Source organism: Oncorhynchus nerka, linkage group LG28 (assembly GCF_034236695.1).
Source record: "Oncorhynchus nerka isolate Pitt River linkage group LG28, Oner_Uvic_2.0, whole genome shotgun sequence".
Classification (NCBI taxonomy): domain Eukaryota; kingdom Metazoa; phylum Chordata; class Actinopteri; order Salmoniformes; family Salmonidae; genus Oncorhynchus; species Oncorhynchus nerka.
The window spans coordinates 70837343-70853350 of NC_088423.1; the positions used below are offsets into that span (position 1 = coordinate 70837343).

The following is a 16008-nucleotide window of genomic DNA, read 5'->3' on the forward strand; positions in this document are numbered from 1 at the left end:
CTGAACACAAAGAAAACCTGTTAGCGGCGACCAATATGTGTAAATGAAAAGCCCAACTTTGTGGCCCTGATGTGGTCTGCCTCTCCTACTCCCTGTTTGCTTCTCTTTCACTCACACAGGCTGAAAGTAAAAACCGTATCTCTCAAAGTTGTGAGGGAATGCTATCATTTTCCAACAGAGAAATCGCACACAATCCTCTCTGTCAAGGCTGTAACAATCTGACAGCTCCAATCAGTCTAGAAGAGATAGCTGCCTGTGATACAGACCAAACACGATAGTAAATGATAGTAAATGATAGTAAACATGCCCAATGTGATCATTTCTCTGCTGTTGAGATATGAGTATAGAAGTCTTCTAAGAGCAGCTCCTTTGTCTGCTTCTCTGGAAAAAACACTGTGCAGTATTGGCAAGGTTAGCATATCTCCTACCTGTTCTTCATGATCCTCTTCATGAACAGACTTACAGTTTCTACAGTTTAGAATACTATAGGCTTTACCTTGGACATACAATCACAGGCTTCAACATCTGCTGCCAACATTAAACACAGGCTTTAGGAGCACTGGTTGAAAAATATAGAGTAACAGTACAGATTCCATTCTTACATTGATTACACAGAATGGTTTCGTCAGTGTAGAATGGTTGGTCTCATCAGTAGAAAGTGTTTCATAAATATAAAATGGTGCCATCATCAGTGTTAAACTGATGCTCTACGTGAATGGAGAGCACAAGACACTGCAACTTTAAGAAACCCAGAGTTTCAGCGTTTTACTCAAACAAAAGCAGCCAATTGGGAGCGTGCAACCTGAAACCAGCCCAGCTCTAAAGAGACTCACACAGGCTTCCCTGCTGGGACACACCCCATAAAGTCCCTGACACACACGGGCAGAAGAATATTCCCTACTAACCTAACCCTGCTCTCACATGCAAACATTTCCTGAAAAAAACGTTGAGCAAACCTCGCCACGGTCAAATCACAACTGAGCACACTGTAACCCTCTGTAGTCTCTCTTCCCTGCAGGTCAGGGGTTACATGGCACCTTTAGAAAGCGCTCGTTCTTCTCTTGTTAGACCAGGATGGGACTTGAAAACCCGATTGTGTCCTTTATATGGGAAAAACAAACATTGTATTTTGTACAATCATTTCATGATAAAAACAGCCTCAGTGTTGATCATTTTAGGACACAGAGGTCCGCATTTATGTGTGTGTGTGTGTGTGTGTGTGTGTGTGTGTGTGTGTGTGTGTGTGTGTGTGTTTAGCCTACATGTATGTATGTGTGTCTGTTTTGTCTGTGTATAAATGTGTCTGGGTTCTCACAGTCTCTAAGAAAGCCATCTGAGATTCCATGGTACATTCCATTCTGATGAGGAGCCTGTGTCTGGACATTGATAAACCAACTGAGGTCCTGACCTACAAAAGACAAACTGAGACTGCTGTTCATAACAGACATACCAGCTACTGTATGCTGATGGATTGACGTAATATACCGAAAAGTCCCTAAATGTCACGAAACAAATCCAGCGGAAAGAGATTTACAAGGATTTTCCTTCGTCTAACCCTGACATATGGATACACCAAAAGTATCCTCAATATTCATAAACGTTGCATGCTATCTCAAATCAAATCAAAATCAAATCTCCGTTCCTATTTCTGCGTCTGCGAGTAAGCCGCCTCTTTAGCACTATTTAAGCTCCTGCCAAAAGCATCCCGTCACCCACTGGTCAACAAATAACAACAACAAGAGTCCAGGGCCCATTGTTCTGGCTGAGCAGCCAAGCGTGGTGCAATCCCCCAACAGCCTGAGGCTGGTTAACGCAGCAGGCAGGCAGGCAGGAGACAGGAATCTACGACAAGTGCCAACATGCCATGCCTGGTCACACCTCACACACAGGGTCACTTCAATAACAACGCAGGTCGACACTGGGGTCTACATGCTGGGGAGACCCCTACTAAAAATAACAGTACTGATCATCAAAAAAGCGTAGAATCTCGGTGAAAATCCATTCGAATGTAAATTGATTACATTACGATTACATAAGCGATATGAAATCCAGTTGTAAATATAACCCGACCTGTTTCTATCACCTGTCCTCATACTCTTCGAGCTGGCGTATTGCGTATTGAACGAACACACACACACACACACGTCTCTCTCTTCATTGCCACGGGCACAAAACAACAGGTGCAGGCAAGCAGCAGCAGGATTGTCAGCGTTGAGCTTGGTTTAAAGTGACAGCACAAAGAGCACATATAAAAGGTACCCTCCTTGAATTTTAGAGGCTGAAATGTCATGTGCCTTTGAGTCTCGTTATACTGCAACTATCTCCCTTTGAAAATCCGACAGAATTTTAAGGAGCAGACAATTGGAAGCATTGTCCCTGAGAGTAAACTAAATATACTGTAGTGAGTGGGGCAGGGCGGACGACAAACAAACAGAGAGACGGGCAGATAGAAGCAGAAACATCTTCACTGACTGACCCAGAATGACTACATAACTTGGTGTGTCAACCTATGAACTCATGACCTTTACATCCTTTACATTATTTAACACAACCCCCTGCTAGTCTCACAATGCCAACATCCAGTCCGTCCAGACTAAACTCAGATTACACTTCAAGAGTTCCTCTTATCAGGAGAAAAAAATAATATAATTGGAATTTTTCCTTCATGTGTGTAAAAACACAGCAGTGCTCCATTGCCACAATGGCTCAGGAACAAAGAGGGGATTATTGTGGAGGTGTCTGATGCCTCTCCGTCCTGAAGTTCCGCACACTCCAATCTGTGTGAATGCAGGTGACTCAGAGAGCCTGAGCTGATCCCAGAATTCCTCATTATCCTCCCAGCGGGGGATCTCAGGTCCGCTCGCTGTCTCTGGAAGCACTGCAGGGCCGGCGAGGCGGGCCCCAGAGGAGCACAGAGCTGGGCCATCGGGGGTGAGCCAGGTCTGCTCATTATGCCTAACTCATCCTTGGCATCCCTGCAAACCAAGTGCCACTTAGTGCCCATAGGAGGGACATGGGTCGGCCCACTGATGAGATGACAGAGCACACAGCATAGCAGTAATAGGAAAGCTTTGTTTCAAAAGACAAGAAGGACCAAGACATACGTGGACTGTATGTGGACTGATAGTGTCACCAATCTCCAGAATCGTATGTAAAGCCCTGTCTTACCTGTACCTTAGTCATCAAGCTGAAATGACAGAAAGCCGTAACATTTTCCACCTGTAAACTCAACAGATGCAGTGTGTTGACTGACCAGGGTCAGATAGGGCCCAATCAGACGACAGCCTCCGAGAGCAGAGCACCTCTGAGTTCCCCAGACAGATGGTCGTTTCACACATCATAATCATTACTGTTGCCACGGCGTCACTGCTCCAACACAAACATATTGTGATATTTAGACTGGTTTATGATAGCAGTGCCAGTGCTTTGTCTACATTGATGTAAAGTGGAATCATTTGCTGTGGTATGTAACACACACACCAGAGGAGTTAAACAGCTCTGCTATGGTACACTAGAATTAGATACAGCCATCCTCTTAAAGTGATGGGTGTAAAATACAAGAAATGTGACTATAGGCAACACCTGGGGAAAATTAATGAATTCAGATTCTCTTTGCCAGCAGTAAAATGGGAAATATTCAAGGCAAGCGCGTAAATGCAAATATACAGTGAATACATTCATAATGTGGGGCATGTCATTTCCTGCGTCAACCTTATTTCTGGGCTGAGTTAAATAGAGGTTTGCACAGCAGGTGAATTATGTAAGCAGCAGTGTTAGGGGCTTGGGACCACAGCCACTTTCTCACTGGGCTTTTCATGATCCTCTCATCAGCCAGCCCAGGGCCAGGCTCTGCCTACCATGCAGCTGTGCTGTTGTTCACCCCAGTCACAATTAACCTCTGAGACTGGGCATGGCACCAGCCCCGATGAGATTCAGGGCACCAGAAAGCTCTTCAGGTAAACATTTAGGCTAAGAAGCCGAAATTAGACATTGTTTTGTACCAAGAGGCAGTTGCTATAGAGACTGTTGCTAATTAACTACACTCGGCCCGGGGGTACCAAAGGGCTTAAGGGCACTCAGGACAGTTCCTCTTGTGATGAGCTTTATGCACGGTACCCAAGTACTATCCCCAGGGTCTCTCATCACCAAAATACCTGTGTCTCCACTCCCCACCTGTCACAGATGCCATGAGAGGGGCGGTGGTGGTCTGTCTGTCTGTCTGTCTGTCTGTCCATCAGGGCACAACTCTGTGGACCAGGATTACAAGGCTGTGTGAGGGGAGATGTTCTATGGTTAGCAGGGCCCGGCTTGCCCTCTTAAAACACAAATCACTGTGGCGTTTCAGACCAATCAATGCCCTCCATCAGCACTGAAGACCACTTCATGGCTTTCTCATCATCTCTGGTGGCATTCTGAAGTGATGCCCTGCGAGCTAGAGCACCTCACTAATGGAAATCTGTAGCATGCAGGGAGAAACAGACACATATCTAACATCGTAAACAAAACGCTTCAGTTTTTCTCTGGGAAATGCAACAGGTCGGTATGTCTAAAGATGAGGCTCTTGCTGGTAAATCTGCTTTGACGGGCGCTACCTCTAGAGATATCCCCTTTGTTCTCTGTTTTTTAAAGGATGACACGGCATCATACAGATATCCCAACCATCCATGATTGGTGACAAAGGAAGGTGTGAGATTCCTGAGGGAGATGAAGAGGCTGGGTTGTGAGATTCCTCTTGGCTCTCCAGCCAGACTCAGTGTCTCCTGTGAGACAACATTGCCTCATTGAGAGCTGCATCTCTCCACAGTGTACAACACAACTACCCTCTAGTTGGCATTCTTCTAATAATAATACAATTTCAATATTTGATAATTATTTACCATTTTTGTGCAAATATTATTTCTTAATAAAACAATAACATTTGAGTGGAATGATTTTGGTAAAATTGATTGAAGGTAAGATGTTTGATGTTTCTTACTATTTCCTTAATTACACAATTATTATATGTAAACAAACACTATACCCAGGTTTTAAAAAATCAAAACAGTCCCAGTAAAAAGGCAGCCTATTTTCCATACTGGGTAGTGCTACAGTCCTCTTAATGGCTCAGTGAGTATGAGTGGGGTCACAGTTCACACTATGATGGGTTTGGCACTAGGACCCGGCAGCAGCTGCCAGGCTGAACAGAACAGCTAGCCTTGCCCCCAGAAAAAGCCCACTAACACACTGAGACCAGTTCCAATCTGCTAACCTTCCCGCCCGCCTCACAGTCCCACCAAACTTTGTGTTAGTTAGGCACTGAAAGACCACTTCCCCCTCCTCCCTAGCCCCCTTGAAAAAAACAAAAACAAATCTTCCTCTACACACTGTCTTTCAAAAGCTCTTTCACACAGCTGAACACTGGCACTCGACCCAGTCTGTTTCCAAGGCACAACAAACAACCTTGTATAGAGCTTTCATGTGCAGCATGTAAGCTTGTTGTCTTCACATCTTTGGATCCATTGGCCATTGTGCTGCAGAAAAGCAATTGAATTATGCAGCATGAAAATAAAGAGTGTTACTCACATAATACATTGTCCATTAACACATCCCTTGATAAACTTCTGTGGTACTTGAAGCATTACTTCAATACAAGAGGGATCATCCCACTAGATCTACACACCTACGCAGGTTGCCTCCAGAACAGCCTGACTTCTTTGGGGTATGACATGCTGTGGTGTTCAATCGTTGCTCAATTGGTATCAAGGGACCTAATGTGTGCCAGGAAAACATTCCCCAAACCAGAACACCACTACCACCAGCATGTACTGTTGACACCAGGCAAAGTCGTTTAGGTCACTAGTTTTTTTGCCCATTCCAACGTTCAATCAAACAGTAACTGAATGCCTTGATGCCTGTCTGCCTGCTTTATTTTACAAGCCACGGCCAAGTGACTCACGGTCTGTAGGAGCGAACCATTTCTGTGAACAAAGTTGAGTACCTAATAGACTGGCAACTGAGTGTATATTTCCGTAAATATATTTCACTGTGGGTGGCTGACAGCTCTGGTTCAGGGCACAGTAAAAGGCCAGTCTGGGGAGACAGTGGATTGTGCTGGTGAGTATATATGCAACCGGATACCCAGCACATCTGGCATGGTTGACCTTTGCTCAATCCCCCCCGATCTCAGGCAGGTTAAAGTACATTCAATACCCCCAATAACACAAGCACTGACGGAATAGCTGTAAACACCACTCTGCATAGCACTTCCCTTTACACAGCACTGGAAACAAACAGAGCTCCAGACAATGGATTTTCATGTAAATGAATAACCTTGAATCAGCTATTATCATATTCTTTATGCATCAGCAGAGCCAGCAAAGACCTATCAATTCTCCCAAGGTTTGCATTTGACACAAAACATGCTGTATTATGTTAAATGCTGTTTTGTGGAATTTGAAATGGTAGAAGTACCTGAGCTAAAATATGTCTGATGGTGGACATTAAACAAACTGCATTCAGTAAGGTGTTACATCTCTCCTCCAAATGTAACTTTTATTTCACCTAATTTGATCTCTTATCGGAGAGAAGAATGCGTCCAACCAAAAACGAGACTGGCGTGTCCAGTCTGCACTAGTGAGTCTTGTCCTTAGCGCTAATCATTTAAAACTTGCTAGGCAAACCTATTTGTTATGCTCTAATCATGAGCAGGGGGAGTGTGAGTGAGTTTCTTTGGCACTCCCATTCGGCTTGTAGGAGAGAGGAGGTGGTGCTGGGGTGGTGAGCTGCTTGGTCATGTGGTCTGAAGCCTCTTTGTACCGGCAGCTGAGGGGGCTTCGCTGCGACTCCTAGACTTTACATTTGGTTTGGCCGGAGGGGTCACATGACAGCTGCAAACTAACACCCCGAGGGGCTTTCTGCTTTCACTTGACACTGACAGGCTGTGAGAGAGTCCAACACTGCAGAAAGAAAATATTCCCTCTTTCCATGACATCACCCAGCCAGGGATGGGGGAGGGGGGACACAGCTGGTGGCAGCCGCAGTACCATCTGCCCCTGACTAATAGTTAATGCTGCTTTACTTATAGACTCCTACTTCTGCAGAGAAGTGATATTAATGTATGGCCACAGCCAGGGAGGCCTGCAAGTCCCACAAATGAATTCGATTGACATTTTCACTCCCAGTCTATTGTTTCACTTGTGCGGTCCCTTTTATCAACACGGAATCTCTCTGAAAATATTCCTCAGTCACTTTGGGCACTTTTTAAGGTCCCATACCAAGATTATTTGAGTGTGTAATGATGATATGCAATTGGTTTTAAAAGTGAAATGTTGTGACCTTCATCTTAAAAAAATGTATGTAAAAAATAGACATGTATAATTACAAAGGAGGGTATCCTCGCCTTTCCTGCAACGTTCCAACCCACATCCCTGACCCCATGTACTCACCGTACATCTTTCCCTCGTCAGATAGAATGATCTTCCTGCGCCCACAGGGGGGATAGATGGCCAGCGCCTCCTGAAAGCTCTGCTCGATGTCGGGGCTCCACACCCCCTCGGCGTCATTGTCCAGGGGCTTGTCTGCCGAGTCGCTCATCCTCTCCATGTCCTCGGCAGGGCTCTCGCTGCCACTCCAGCTGCTGGGGTCCATGGTGGTGCTTGGGATCTCCAAGCCGAAGCCTGGAGCACAGTAGGGAGAGATCTGGAATTCCCAAATAAACAAACACAAGCCATCCGTTACTCTCCACAGCACAGACATCTGCCTCCAAGACGACAACACACTGCTCATGGCCACTGGTCAATGGTGTGGTGAGACAAACAGGAGAGGATTCTTGGCCTTGCTATCTACCTATGATATTAGGATGACTGTGGTACAGTTTTACTAGTTGCCATGGAAGGGACTGAAACTTTGCTTTATGCTAGTTTTTGTACGACATGTGAAATGGTACTATTGAAAATACTTCATGTTAGCTCCCATTTGAAACAAATATATGTGATGGAGGTCACATGTAGCTACTTCATCACAGGATACATGTTTACCTTGTAGTAGATTCACCTCCTTTACTTTCCAAAATAGATAAGCAGGCAAATAAAAATACAAGACTGCAGATATAAAATATATAATGAGAACATAACCCTAAAACACATCCAGCGCACCTGGTATTTCAGGAACAGTTGAAGCTTTTTTATACCAGCTGTCAGGACTGTCAAATAGACTCTTAAATCTGGATGAAATTCGTGTAGGAGAACTGTAAAAAAAAGAAACAGAGAAGCCCACTCAAGAAAGGATGCAACCATATCTGTACCACTTTAAATTTCAAACGGAAGAAATATCCCCTGTCCTCTTTGTTCCAGGAAAGAGTCTGTTTTCCACATTGTGAATTCCCTTGACATAGAACATTCCATTGTGAGGTTCCTCAATTTTCATTGCATTTATGCTGTGTAAGCAACATGCTCTGAATTAGATCCCCATTAAAAACTCATTCAAACGGCTGGATTGTAAGCGCAGAAGGAGGAAATCACATTTAACATTTAACATTAAGTGCTTCTACACCTGCATTGCTTGCTGTTTGGGGTTTTAGGCTGGGTTTCTGTACAGCACATTGTGACATCAGCTGATATAAGAAGGGCTTTATAAATACATCTGATTGAAATTTGATTGAATTAGAGGCAGAAATGTACCTAAACTGAAAGTGTCCATCTCTCCTTAATCAAAACTATTGTCCACAAAGTGACTCATAAAAGCAATGTAGGTTCTAATGTATTGCTGTAGACAATCATGCTGAGTTTAATTTTAACGGTGAACATCACAACTGGGGAGTTCATTCGGTGGATGTTTTTGTAGCCCTTCACTCTAGCACCCCCCACCCCCCATCCCACTACCCAGTCTCCCTCCCTATCCTCCCCTCTCGGTCCACCGTCTTTAGCCCTATCCTCCTCTCCCCTTCCAGACGACCGCTCCCTCTCTCGGCAAGATTCTATTCAAGCAGCACAAGCTGTTGTGAAGTGGGACTAGCAGCATATGTTTCTTCTAGAATGTCGGTTTGTGAGGGGGGAGAGGGGGGATGGGAGCAAGCTGTTTGGGAGAAAAAAAACTCCCAGAGAGCGGAGGGAGCATTTACTGAATTCCGTTTTTGTGAGCTGACTGCTGACACTGCAGAACTTACTCACAGACTGATGAGGGAGGGGAAAAACCGCCCATTTCGACCACTAAATGGCTTGGGCTTTTTCTCCAGCCTTGCTCCCCCCACCCAGACTGAATAATAAACTACACCGGTAATCACTTCCAGCACGGTCATGATTTTAATACTTGATCTCAAGCAAGATTTCTTTACTTCTTCAACAAGTTAAATGGCTGTGAATGCTCTTTCCAGGGGTTCACCATTCAGAGAGAGAGAGAGAGAGAAAAAAATATTTAGAGCAAGAGAGAAAAGAGACAGAGAAAAGAGAGAGAAAGAGAGAGAAAAGAGAGAGCGAGAAAAGAGAGAGAGAGAAAAGAGAGAGAAAATAGAGAGCGAGAGAAAAAAGAGAGAGAGAGAAAAGAGAGAGAAAAGAGAGAGAGAGAAAAGAGAGAGAGAAAAGAGAGAGCGAGAGAGAAAAGTGAGAGCGAGAAAGCGAGAGCTAACGTGAGTGTCTGGACAAAAAGAGGGAAACAACACTGACATTTGGAGGGGTGTTTAGTGAGCTCATGGCCATGTTCATCCCACAATGGGATGATGTTTCCCCGCTCTTCTACAGGTGGTTTCCCCTGATGCGCCACACCAGGAAATGAATACTGTTACACTGAAGCGTGCAATGAATTATTGAATCCACCACCCCACCCCCGTCCAACAACAAAACAAAAACTGAGCTCTCAACCACGACTAGCATTTACCACTAGGGAAGGGCAGCAGAAATCCTTGGCCTATAATATTGCTACATGAAAAGATTAGAGCAGAAAATATTTGAGGTATAAAGATGGAGGGGGTAGGGGTGGAGGGGTAATATATAACATTGAAATGTTATAATAGAACCTGGTAGGCTAATTAATTCATTTTAAGTGGTACTCTTAATGAATTTAGTTAATATAACCAATATAAATAACTATTTTCTGTCTCCTCCATCCATTGCTGAGGATGGTGTGCCGCCGCAGCTACTGCAGGATTACTCTGAGGGGGAAACAGCGGTACACACTCACTGCCATGTAATCACAAAGAGTTTAAAAGACTGAGGCGGCAAAGGGGCTCAAGAGTACCTCTCTTGGCCAGTAGAAGCACCCACATCGTACAGCTGGCAGATCTACAGTAAGTCAATGCTATTTACAAACACATTTACTTAGTGGCAGTTACAATGTGATATAATCAATGTCCGCATAATTCTTTGGTGATAACTACACATTTCTCTTGTTACTGGTACGTTAATTGCCACAGAGAGTAATAGGATACGGCATGTGTCAAAATTGATTGATTGCTGACCTTATGACCTGATGACATGTACTGAATATGTGCCCCCGCCCCGCCCCCCCTGTTCGTGTGGTCATGTGTTAGAGGGTGTTTGAACTTTTGGGGCCCATGCCCCCCTCCACCCCCCCCCCCAGTTTTATCTCCCTTATGGTTGTTATCTATGAAGCAGGAATGTCTGGGGCTATAGATAGCGCTGGGGCCTCAGCATTATAAATGTCCAGAACAAGTCATTTTTTAAGATCTGAATATTAAGCATCTAAAAATATGTCTACAAGGGGAATTCTCGGAGTGCTCTGTAGCTCATGTCACGAACCCAACGCCAAAAGCTTGGAGGATATTTTGGTAGAGGCTCCCAAATGTTTTAACGGATTTCTGTGTACAAGTGAGGGCCATATTTCGTACATATTCAACCCGGAGGAATCTACGGTTAAGATATTCACAGACAGCGTGTCCCAACCCTTTTATCGTGCAGAACCCGAGCCTTTTTCTCTAGCGCTAAGGATGCGAGAATGGCTTAAAATAAGGCTAGCTTTGTGTCAAATGGAACGTGCCCTGAGTGCTTCAAGGCTGCCAGGATATGCGTTGGAAGAACAAGTCTGTGGACGCCAGGATCTAATGGCCCTGAGAGTCACTTCCATGGGGTATACCCCGGACTCCAGAGTGACAATTTTAGCATGTGAACAATTTGACAGGTCAAATGCTACGAAAACGGTCAGTCCATATGTATCCTCCAAAGCATGCAAGGATGTAAATTTTTTTCAAATAATGTTCAGTTTTAAATGGCGCGATTACCACATTTTCCGAACCCTGATGAATAAGCTGGACAGTCTTTTCGAAAATCGTGAACAATTACGGCGATGGCCTAGGTTATCGTTGAGACATACCCCGGAACAACAACAAGTTCGAAGGCGGATCTTTCCCTGGCAGGAAAGTGGACAGAGCTTCGACGGAGCGCGGAAAATACTTTGTGATGGGGAATTGGAAACGGATAATGTTCAGGGCTAACAGGACCCCATATATCTGTAAGAAATAGTTAAAATAAATGTTGAATTATAAGGTGTGTTAAAATGTAGGTGTTCATTTTTGAAAATGTATACCCCCCCATTTAACTAAGGGGTAGCGCTCTTTTCTCTCAAGCTAGGGTCTGGCGCAGACAACTGTAAGATCTGAAAAAAACATGTATTATTTTATAGTCTATTCCTACATTGGGTATGTTATGAACATTACGTTTTATTAAAGTTTGTAATAATGTACAAAGACCTGCATCCAAGGTTTTTTTTTATTTTTACATAAAACACGTGTGCTGCATGTTTAAATATTATTCAAATGGGTTACTTAATTCAAACATGTCTTAAAGGTTGTACGAAATATTTTGGAATTCAATAAAAGGAATGTTTAAAAACGGTATCTCACCCTTTAACTATGTGAAAAACCTATTTAACAACGTCTTCCAGCTCTGTCGCGAAGTAAAATAGAATCAGAGTGTTTGTGTGTGTGTGGGGAGGGGTCTTGAGGCGGAGCAACAGGCGTGTGTGTGTGTGTGTGTGTGTGTGTGTGTGTGTGTGTGTGTGTGGTTGGGTGTGTGTGTAACATAAATCCTAAGGTTGGGGGGTCCCAGAACTCTTATCTGTAGAGAACCGTTTGAAACCAAGGTGTGCACTATCATGCATAAGGCATGTCGAGATATCAGCCGAACAGCGGGGGTTAAACATAGATATCTCTAATCTGCGGCCCCCACACACCCCGTTTGCAGACAGAATGTCACGACATCCCCTCCTGTTGTTTGAATTCACAGCCTGTGTTCTCTAAACCAGACATACATGGGTTGGGGTGTAGCATACATCTCTCAAAAAAACTCATTCCGAACTTTTAGATAGTTAGGGACAGAACTATTTTTTAACGTTGTCAGCATTGCTTTAGCGCAAACATAAAGGCCCGAATATTGAGCTGCACGGACAGATTAAAATAATAATAATAATATTCGGAATAAGGGAATCTCGCATAATGGATATTTCTGGAGGTGAGTAAATGAAAAAAACATATTTTAAGATTTGTTTGAATATTATTGGAATATTAAACCCTAGTTATTTGGGTATTTCAGGCCAAAAGCCCAATATAGGTAAAAAAATAAATAAAAAAAAGTGTAGATATAGCGTATAACTGTTAACATTGTCTAATGGAATCTAGGATCCCCGACATTTACGCAGCTTTTACGCGATTTACCTGATCTGGAACATGATGGGGTTCGCAGGAGCAAAAGTCTGGCAGACAATCACCAACGGCCTTTTTCGTTGTAAGTCCTTATAATTAAACACATACCCAAGAAATATTTATATATAAACATTTTAAAAATAGGTTGTACTATTTTTTTAACTATTTTATGTATTTACAGCCGACATACAGCCCTTTATGATAAAGGATGCGTTATGGACAGCTGACACGCAGGACTTTGATGCAATTCTACCGTTCTGTACGAGCGCTTTTTCAAACTCACCGCGAATCCAGGGAACATCGACCCCCTCCCGACATATTCCAGACCCCAACAGGCAACGATCAACTGTGGCCCAAGTACACTGCTCAGAATCAAGCCCACCCGAAAACTACTGTTGGGCCAGGAACTTGCTGCTTCACGAGCCGGCGCTCCAGGGACAAGGTATGGGACCATTATACAGTTTTGTTATTAGTTATCAGCCTTTTTATTAGTTATAGATCTGTTGATAGCCTATGTTAAAACAAGGACAAATAATGTTTTTTCAGACTGCCCGGAGACAGACCCAGCAGAATCTGGAACGCTAGAGGGAAAAAGTCACACACCCCCGGTTTCGGCGATTCGTCACAACAAGCGCCAAAAAAGTTGAGGTATTTTAACTATGTACTGTTAATATATATTATTATAACGGAAAGGTATTTGACATTTGTATGTAGCTAACATATATATTTTTATATCTAATAACGTAATTATGTATGTATTATTTTCATTCAGACTCCGCACCGGCGAAAAACGGCACAGACGACCACATAAATCTAGAGCTGGGCGATTCCGGCGCCCCGAGCATTCCGAATGAAACACCCAAGAGACCTGTTTTTAATGACATGTCAGATGTTGATGACCAGCTATTCTGTGATGCGGCCAACCTTATAGACCCAGTCAATTCTACGGCCTCAATACCTGCAGCCGAACAAGAAAGGTTTTTCACATTATTTTCCAGGGCTTTGAAATCGAGGAATGTTTTGCTATACAAACGACTGGGGGATTTAATTGAGAGACAGTACAGAGACGATATGTTATTCTGGCATAGAACAATTCCACGCATGTTAAACAGCAACCCCATTAAAAACGCAAATACAGACGCTAAAATCATACATGTAACACCAACCATTACAGAAAAAAAAAAAAAACGAACACTCTTATTTATCCAAAAATGGCAGAACTAACGCAACACGGGGAGACAGTTGAAAGCCTCTTATCCCAGATTCCAGACGAACTCCTAGAAGTTATAAGACGTATGAACGATTCAGGAACGTTAGATGAAAGCATATTAACACAGATTCCAGCCGAACTCTTAGAAATTATTAATCGTATGAACCAGTCAGGGGGGGTTGAGGAAAACATGTTATCCCAGATTCCCGAACCCCTCATAACCTTAATTAATCGTATGAACGCGAGTCAGACAATTTCGGCCCCGACAACCCCGACAGCGATAGAACAACCCGTAACGCCTAGGTCCGTAGAGTCTGAAACGCCACAAGATGTTTTTGGGGAATTGGACAATTATCTAATAAATCTGGCAGCAGATGTTCATGATAGACGTGTCAGGGTTGTGTACAGGAAAAATTCAACAATACAGAGATTCGACAGTTTTTCAATTTCCTATGTGTGAATCAGAATCTTGACTATGCTGTATTTTACATGATGATAATGGACACTCTGAATGACCTGTTAGAAACAGCAAGAGATTATGGCGAACCTCGTGATGTCTTACAGTTGGAAATATGTGGAGATAGCCTGCATAATTCAGTATCTCTTATTTTACCCAATGGCGAAGCAGATCTTGAACAATTTACAGCGCTGGTAGAACGCCTTGTTCAGTCAAATTTAGCCATCATAGCCGATCGAACCCTAGAGCTTGTAGTGCAAATAATACGTCAACCACAGGGAAGGAAGCTTGATAGCCTAATGCAGTCAGAAATCATAAGCAATAAAAGGGCCTACCTCATAAACGTTCACAATCCCGATAATAAGCTATGTTTTGCAATAGGCCTAGCGCATTTACTTAACCCCGGATGTACTGATCTGACGGCATTGCAAAAGGCTAGAGAGATCCAAACGGCGGTGGGTCTCGGGATCCATGAAGGCGTGGCATTCTCAGACATTGTCAAATTTGAAAACCTTCTGAATATCAAGATTGTGGTTTTGTACCACAGTAGAGCTAATGCAGCTCTCTTGAAGTTCCAAAACACCCCCCAACCGCACCCCCAGATTCTGTACTTTTATGTGCAAAACGAACATTACTATGCCGTTACAAACGTCACGGCGTTCCTAGGGGCAACCTATGTGTGTAGATCCTGCCATACCGGCTACAGCCGAAAGGGGGCACTCGTGCCGTTATAACTGTTCTGTATGTCAGGATGCCGAGTGCCCTATGCAGACCCTAAACTTGACACCATGTGAGGATTGCCATCGCACATGTCGTTCGACCTACTGTTACGATAAACACAAAATTGAAACATGGCACCCTAAGGCCTGTAAATCTGTAAGCATTTGTGCCATTAACAAGAAATGCCCAAAATGTCATTGCAATTACAGCCTTAAAATAGATAGCCCTAAACCACATGTTTGTGGAATCCTACAGTGTCCAATCTGTAAAGGGGGTCTGAAAAGCAGAAATGCTGAAGTGGTTCAAGAAGTGCCACACGAGTGTTATATTCAGCCCTTGGCTGAAGATGAACCTTCAGAGAAATATGTGTTCTATGATTTTGAGACAAATCAGCAATCGGGGATCATTTGCCTATTTTTGTATCTACCATGACATTCACGGGGAAAAGTGGTCTGCAGAAGGATCCAATTGTGCACTACTCTTTCTAAAACATTTTAGAAAACCACAGTACCGAAACTTTACGTTCATAGCGCACAATGCTAGAGCCTACGACTCATACCTTCTTCTGAACCCCTTGATACAGCAAGGCATAGCGCCGAGGGTCCTAGCGCAAGGGAGTAAAATCCTGTGTTTTGTAGATCCCGCCTTCAACCAGAGATACATTGACAGTTTAAGCTTCTTACCCATGAGATTGGCTCAAATGCCAGAGGCCTTGGGTTTTGAAAACTCTGTGAAAGGCTGGTTCCCCCACTTCTTCACATCTGAGGAGAATCTACACTATATAGGATCATATCCCAGCCCAGAAATGTATGGGTGTGATCAAATGTCTCCCAAAGAGCGAGAGAGATTCATGACTTGGTATGAGACAGTAAGATATGGCACCTTTGACTTCCATAAAGAGATGGAATCATACTGTGACAATGATGTGGTTATACTTCGTGAAGGATGCCTCAGATTCAGAGAAGAGGTAATCAAAGATGCAGGTATTGACCC

The 16008-nt window shown here is 43.6% G+C and overlaps 1 protein-coding gene across 6 annotated transcripts in view; it reads right to left on the reverse strand.

Moving 5' to 3' along the window:
* Nucleotides 1-16008, reverse strand: part of LOC115113636 (transcriptional enhancer factor TEF-1) — a 78124-nt gene that overhangs the window by 29716 nt on the left and 32400 nt on the right. For 5 of the 6 annotated variants that reach the window (XM_029641505.2, XM_029641504.2, XM_029641503.2 and 2 more), the window contains exon 3: nt 7425-7677. In XM_029641505.2, the coding sequence (XP_029497365.1) occupies nt 7425-7626 (202 nt within the window). In that variant the 5' untranslated portion in view covers nt 7627-7677. Of the gene's footprint in view, nt 1-7424; nt 7678-8132; nt 8219-16008 lie in introns of those variants that run through there. The other variant, XM_065013068.1, reaches the window with a different exon arrangement.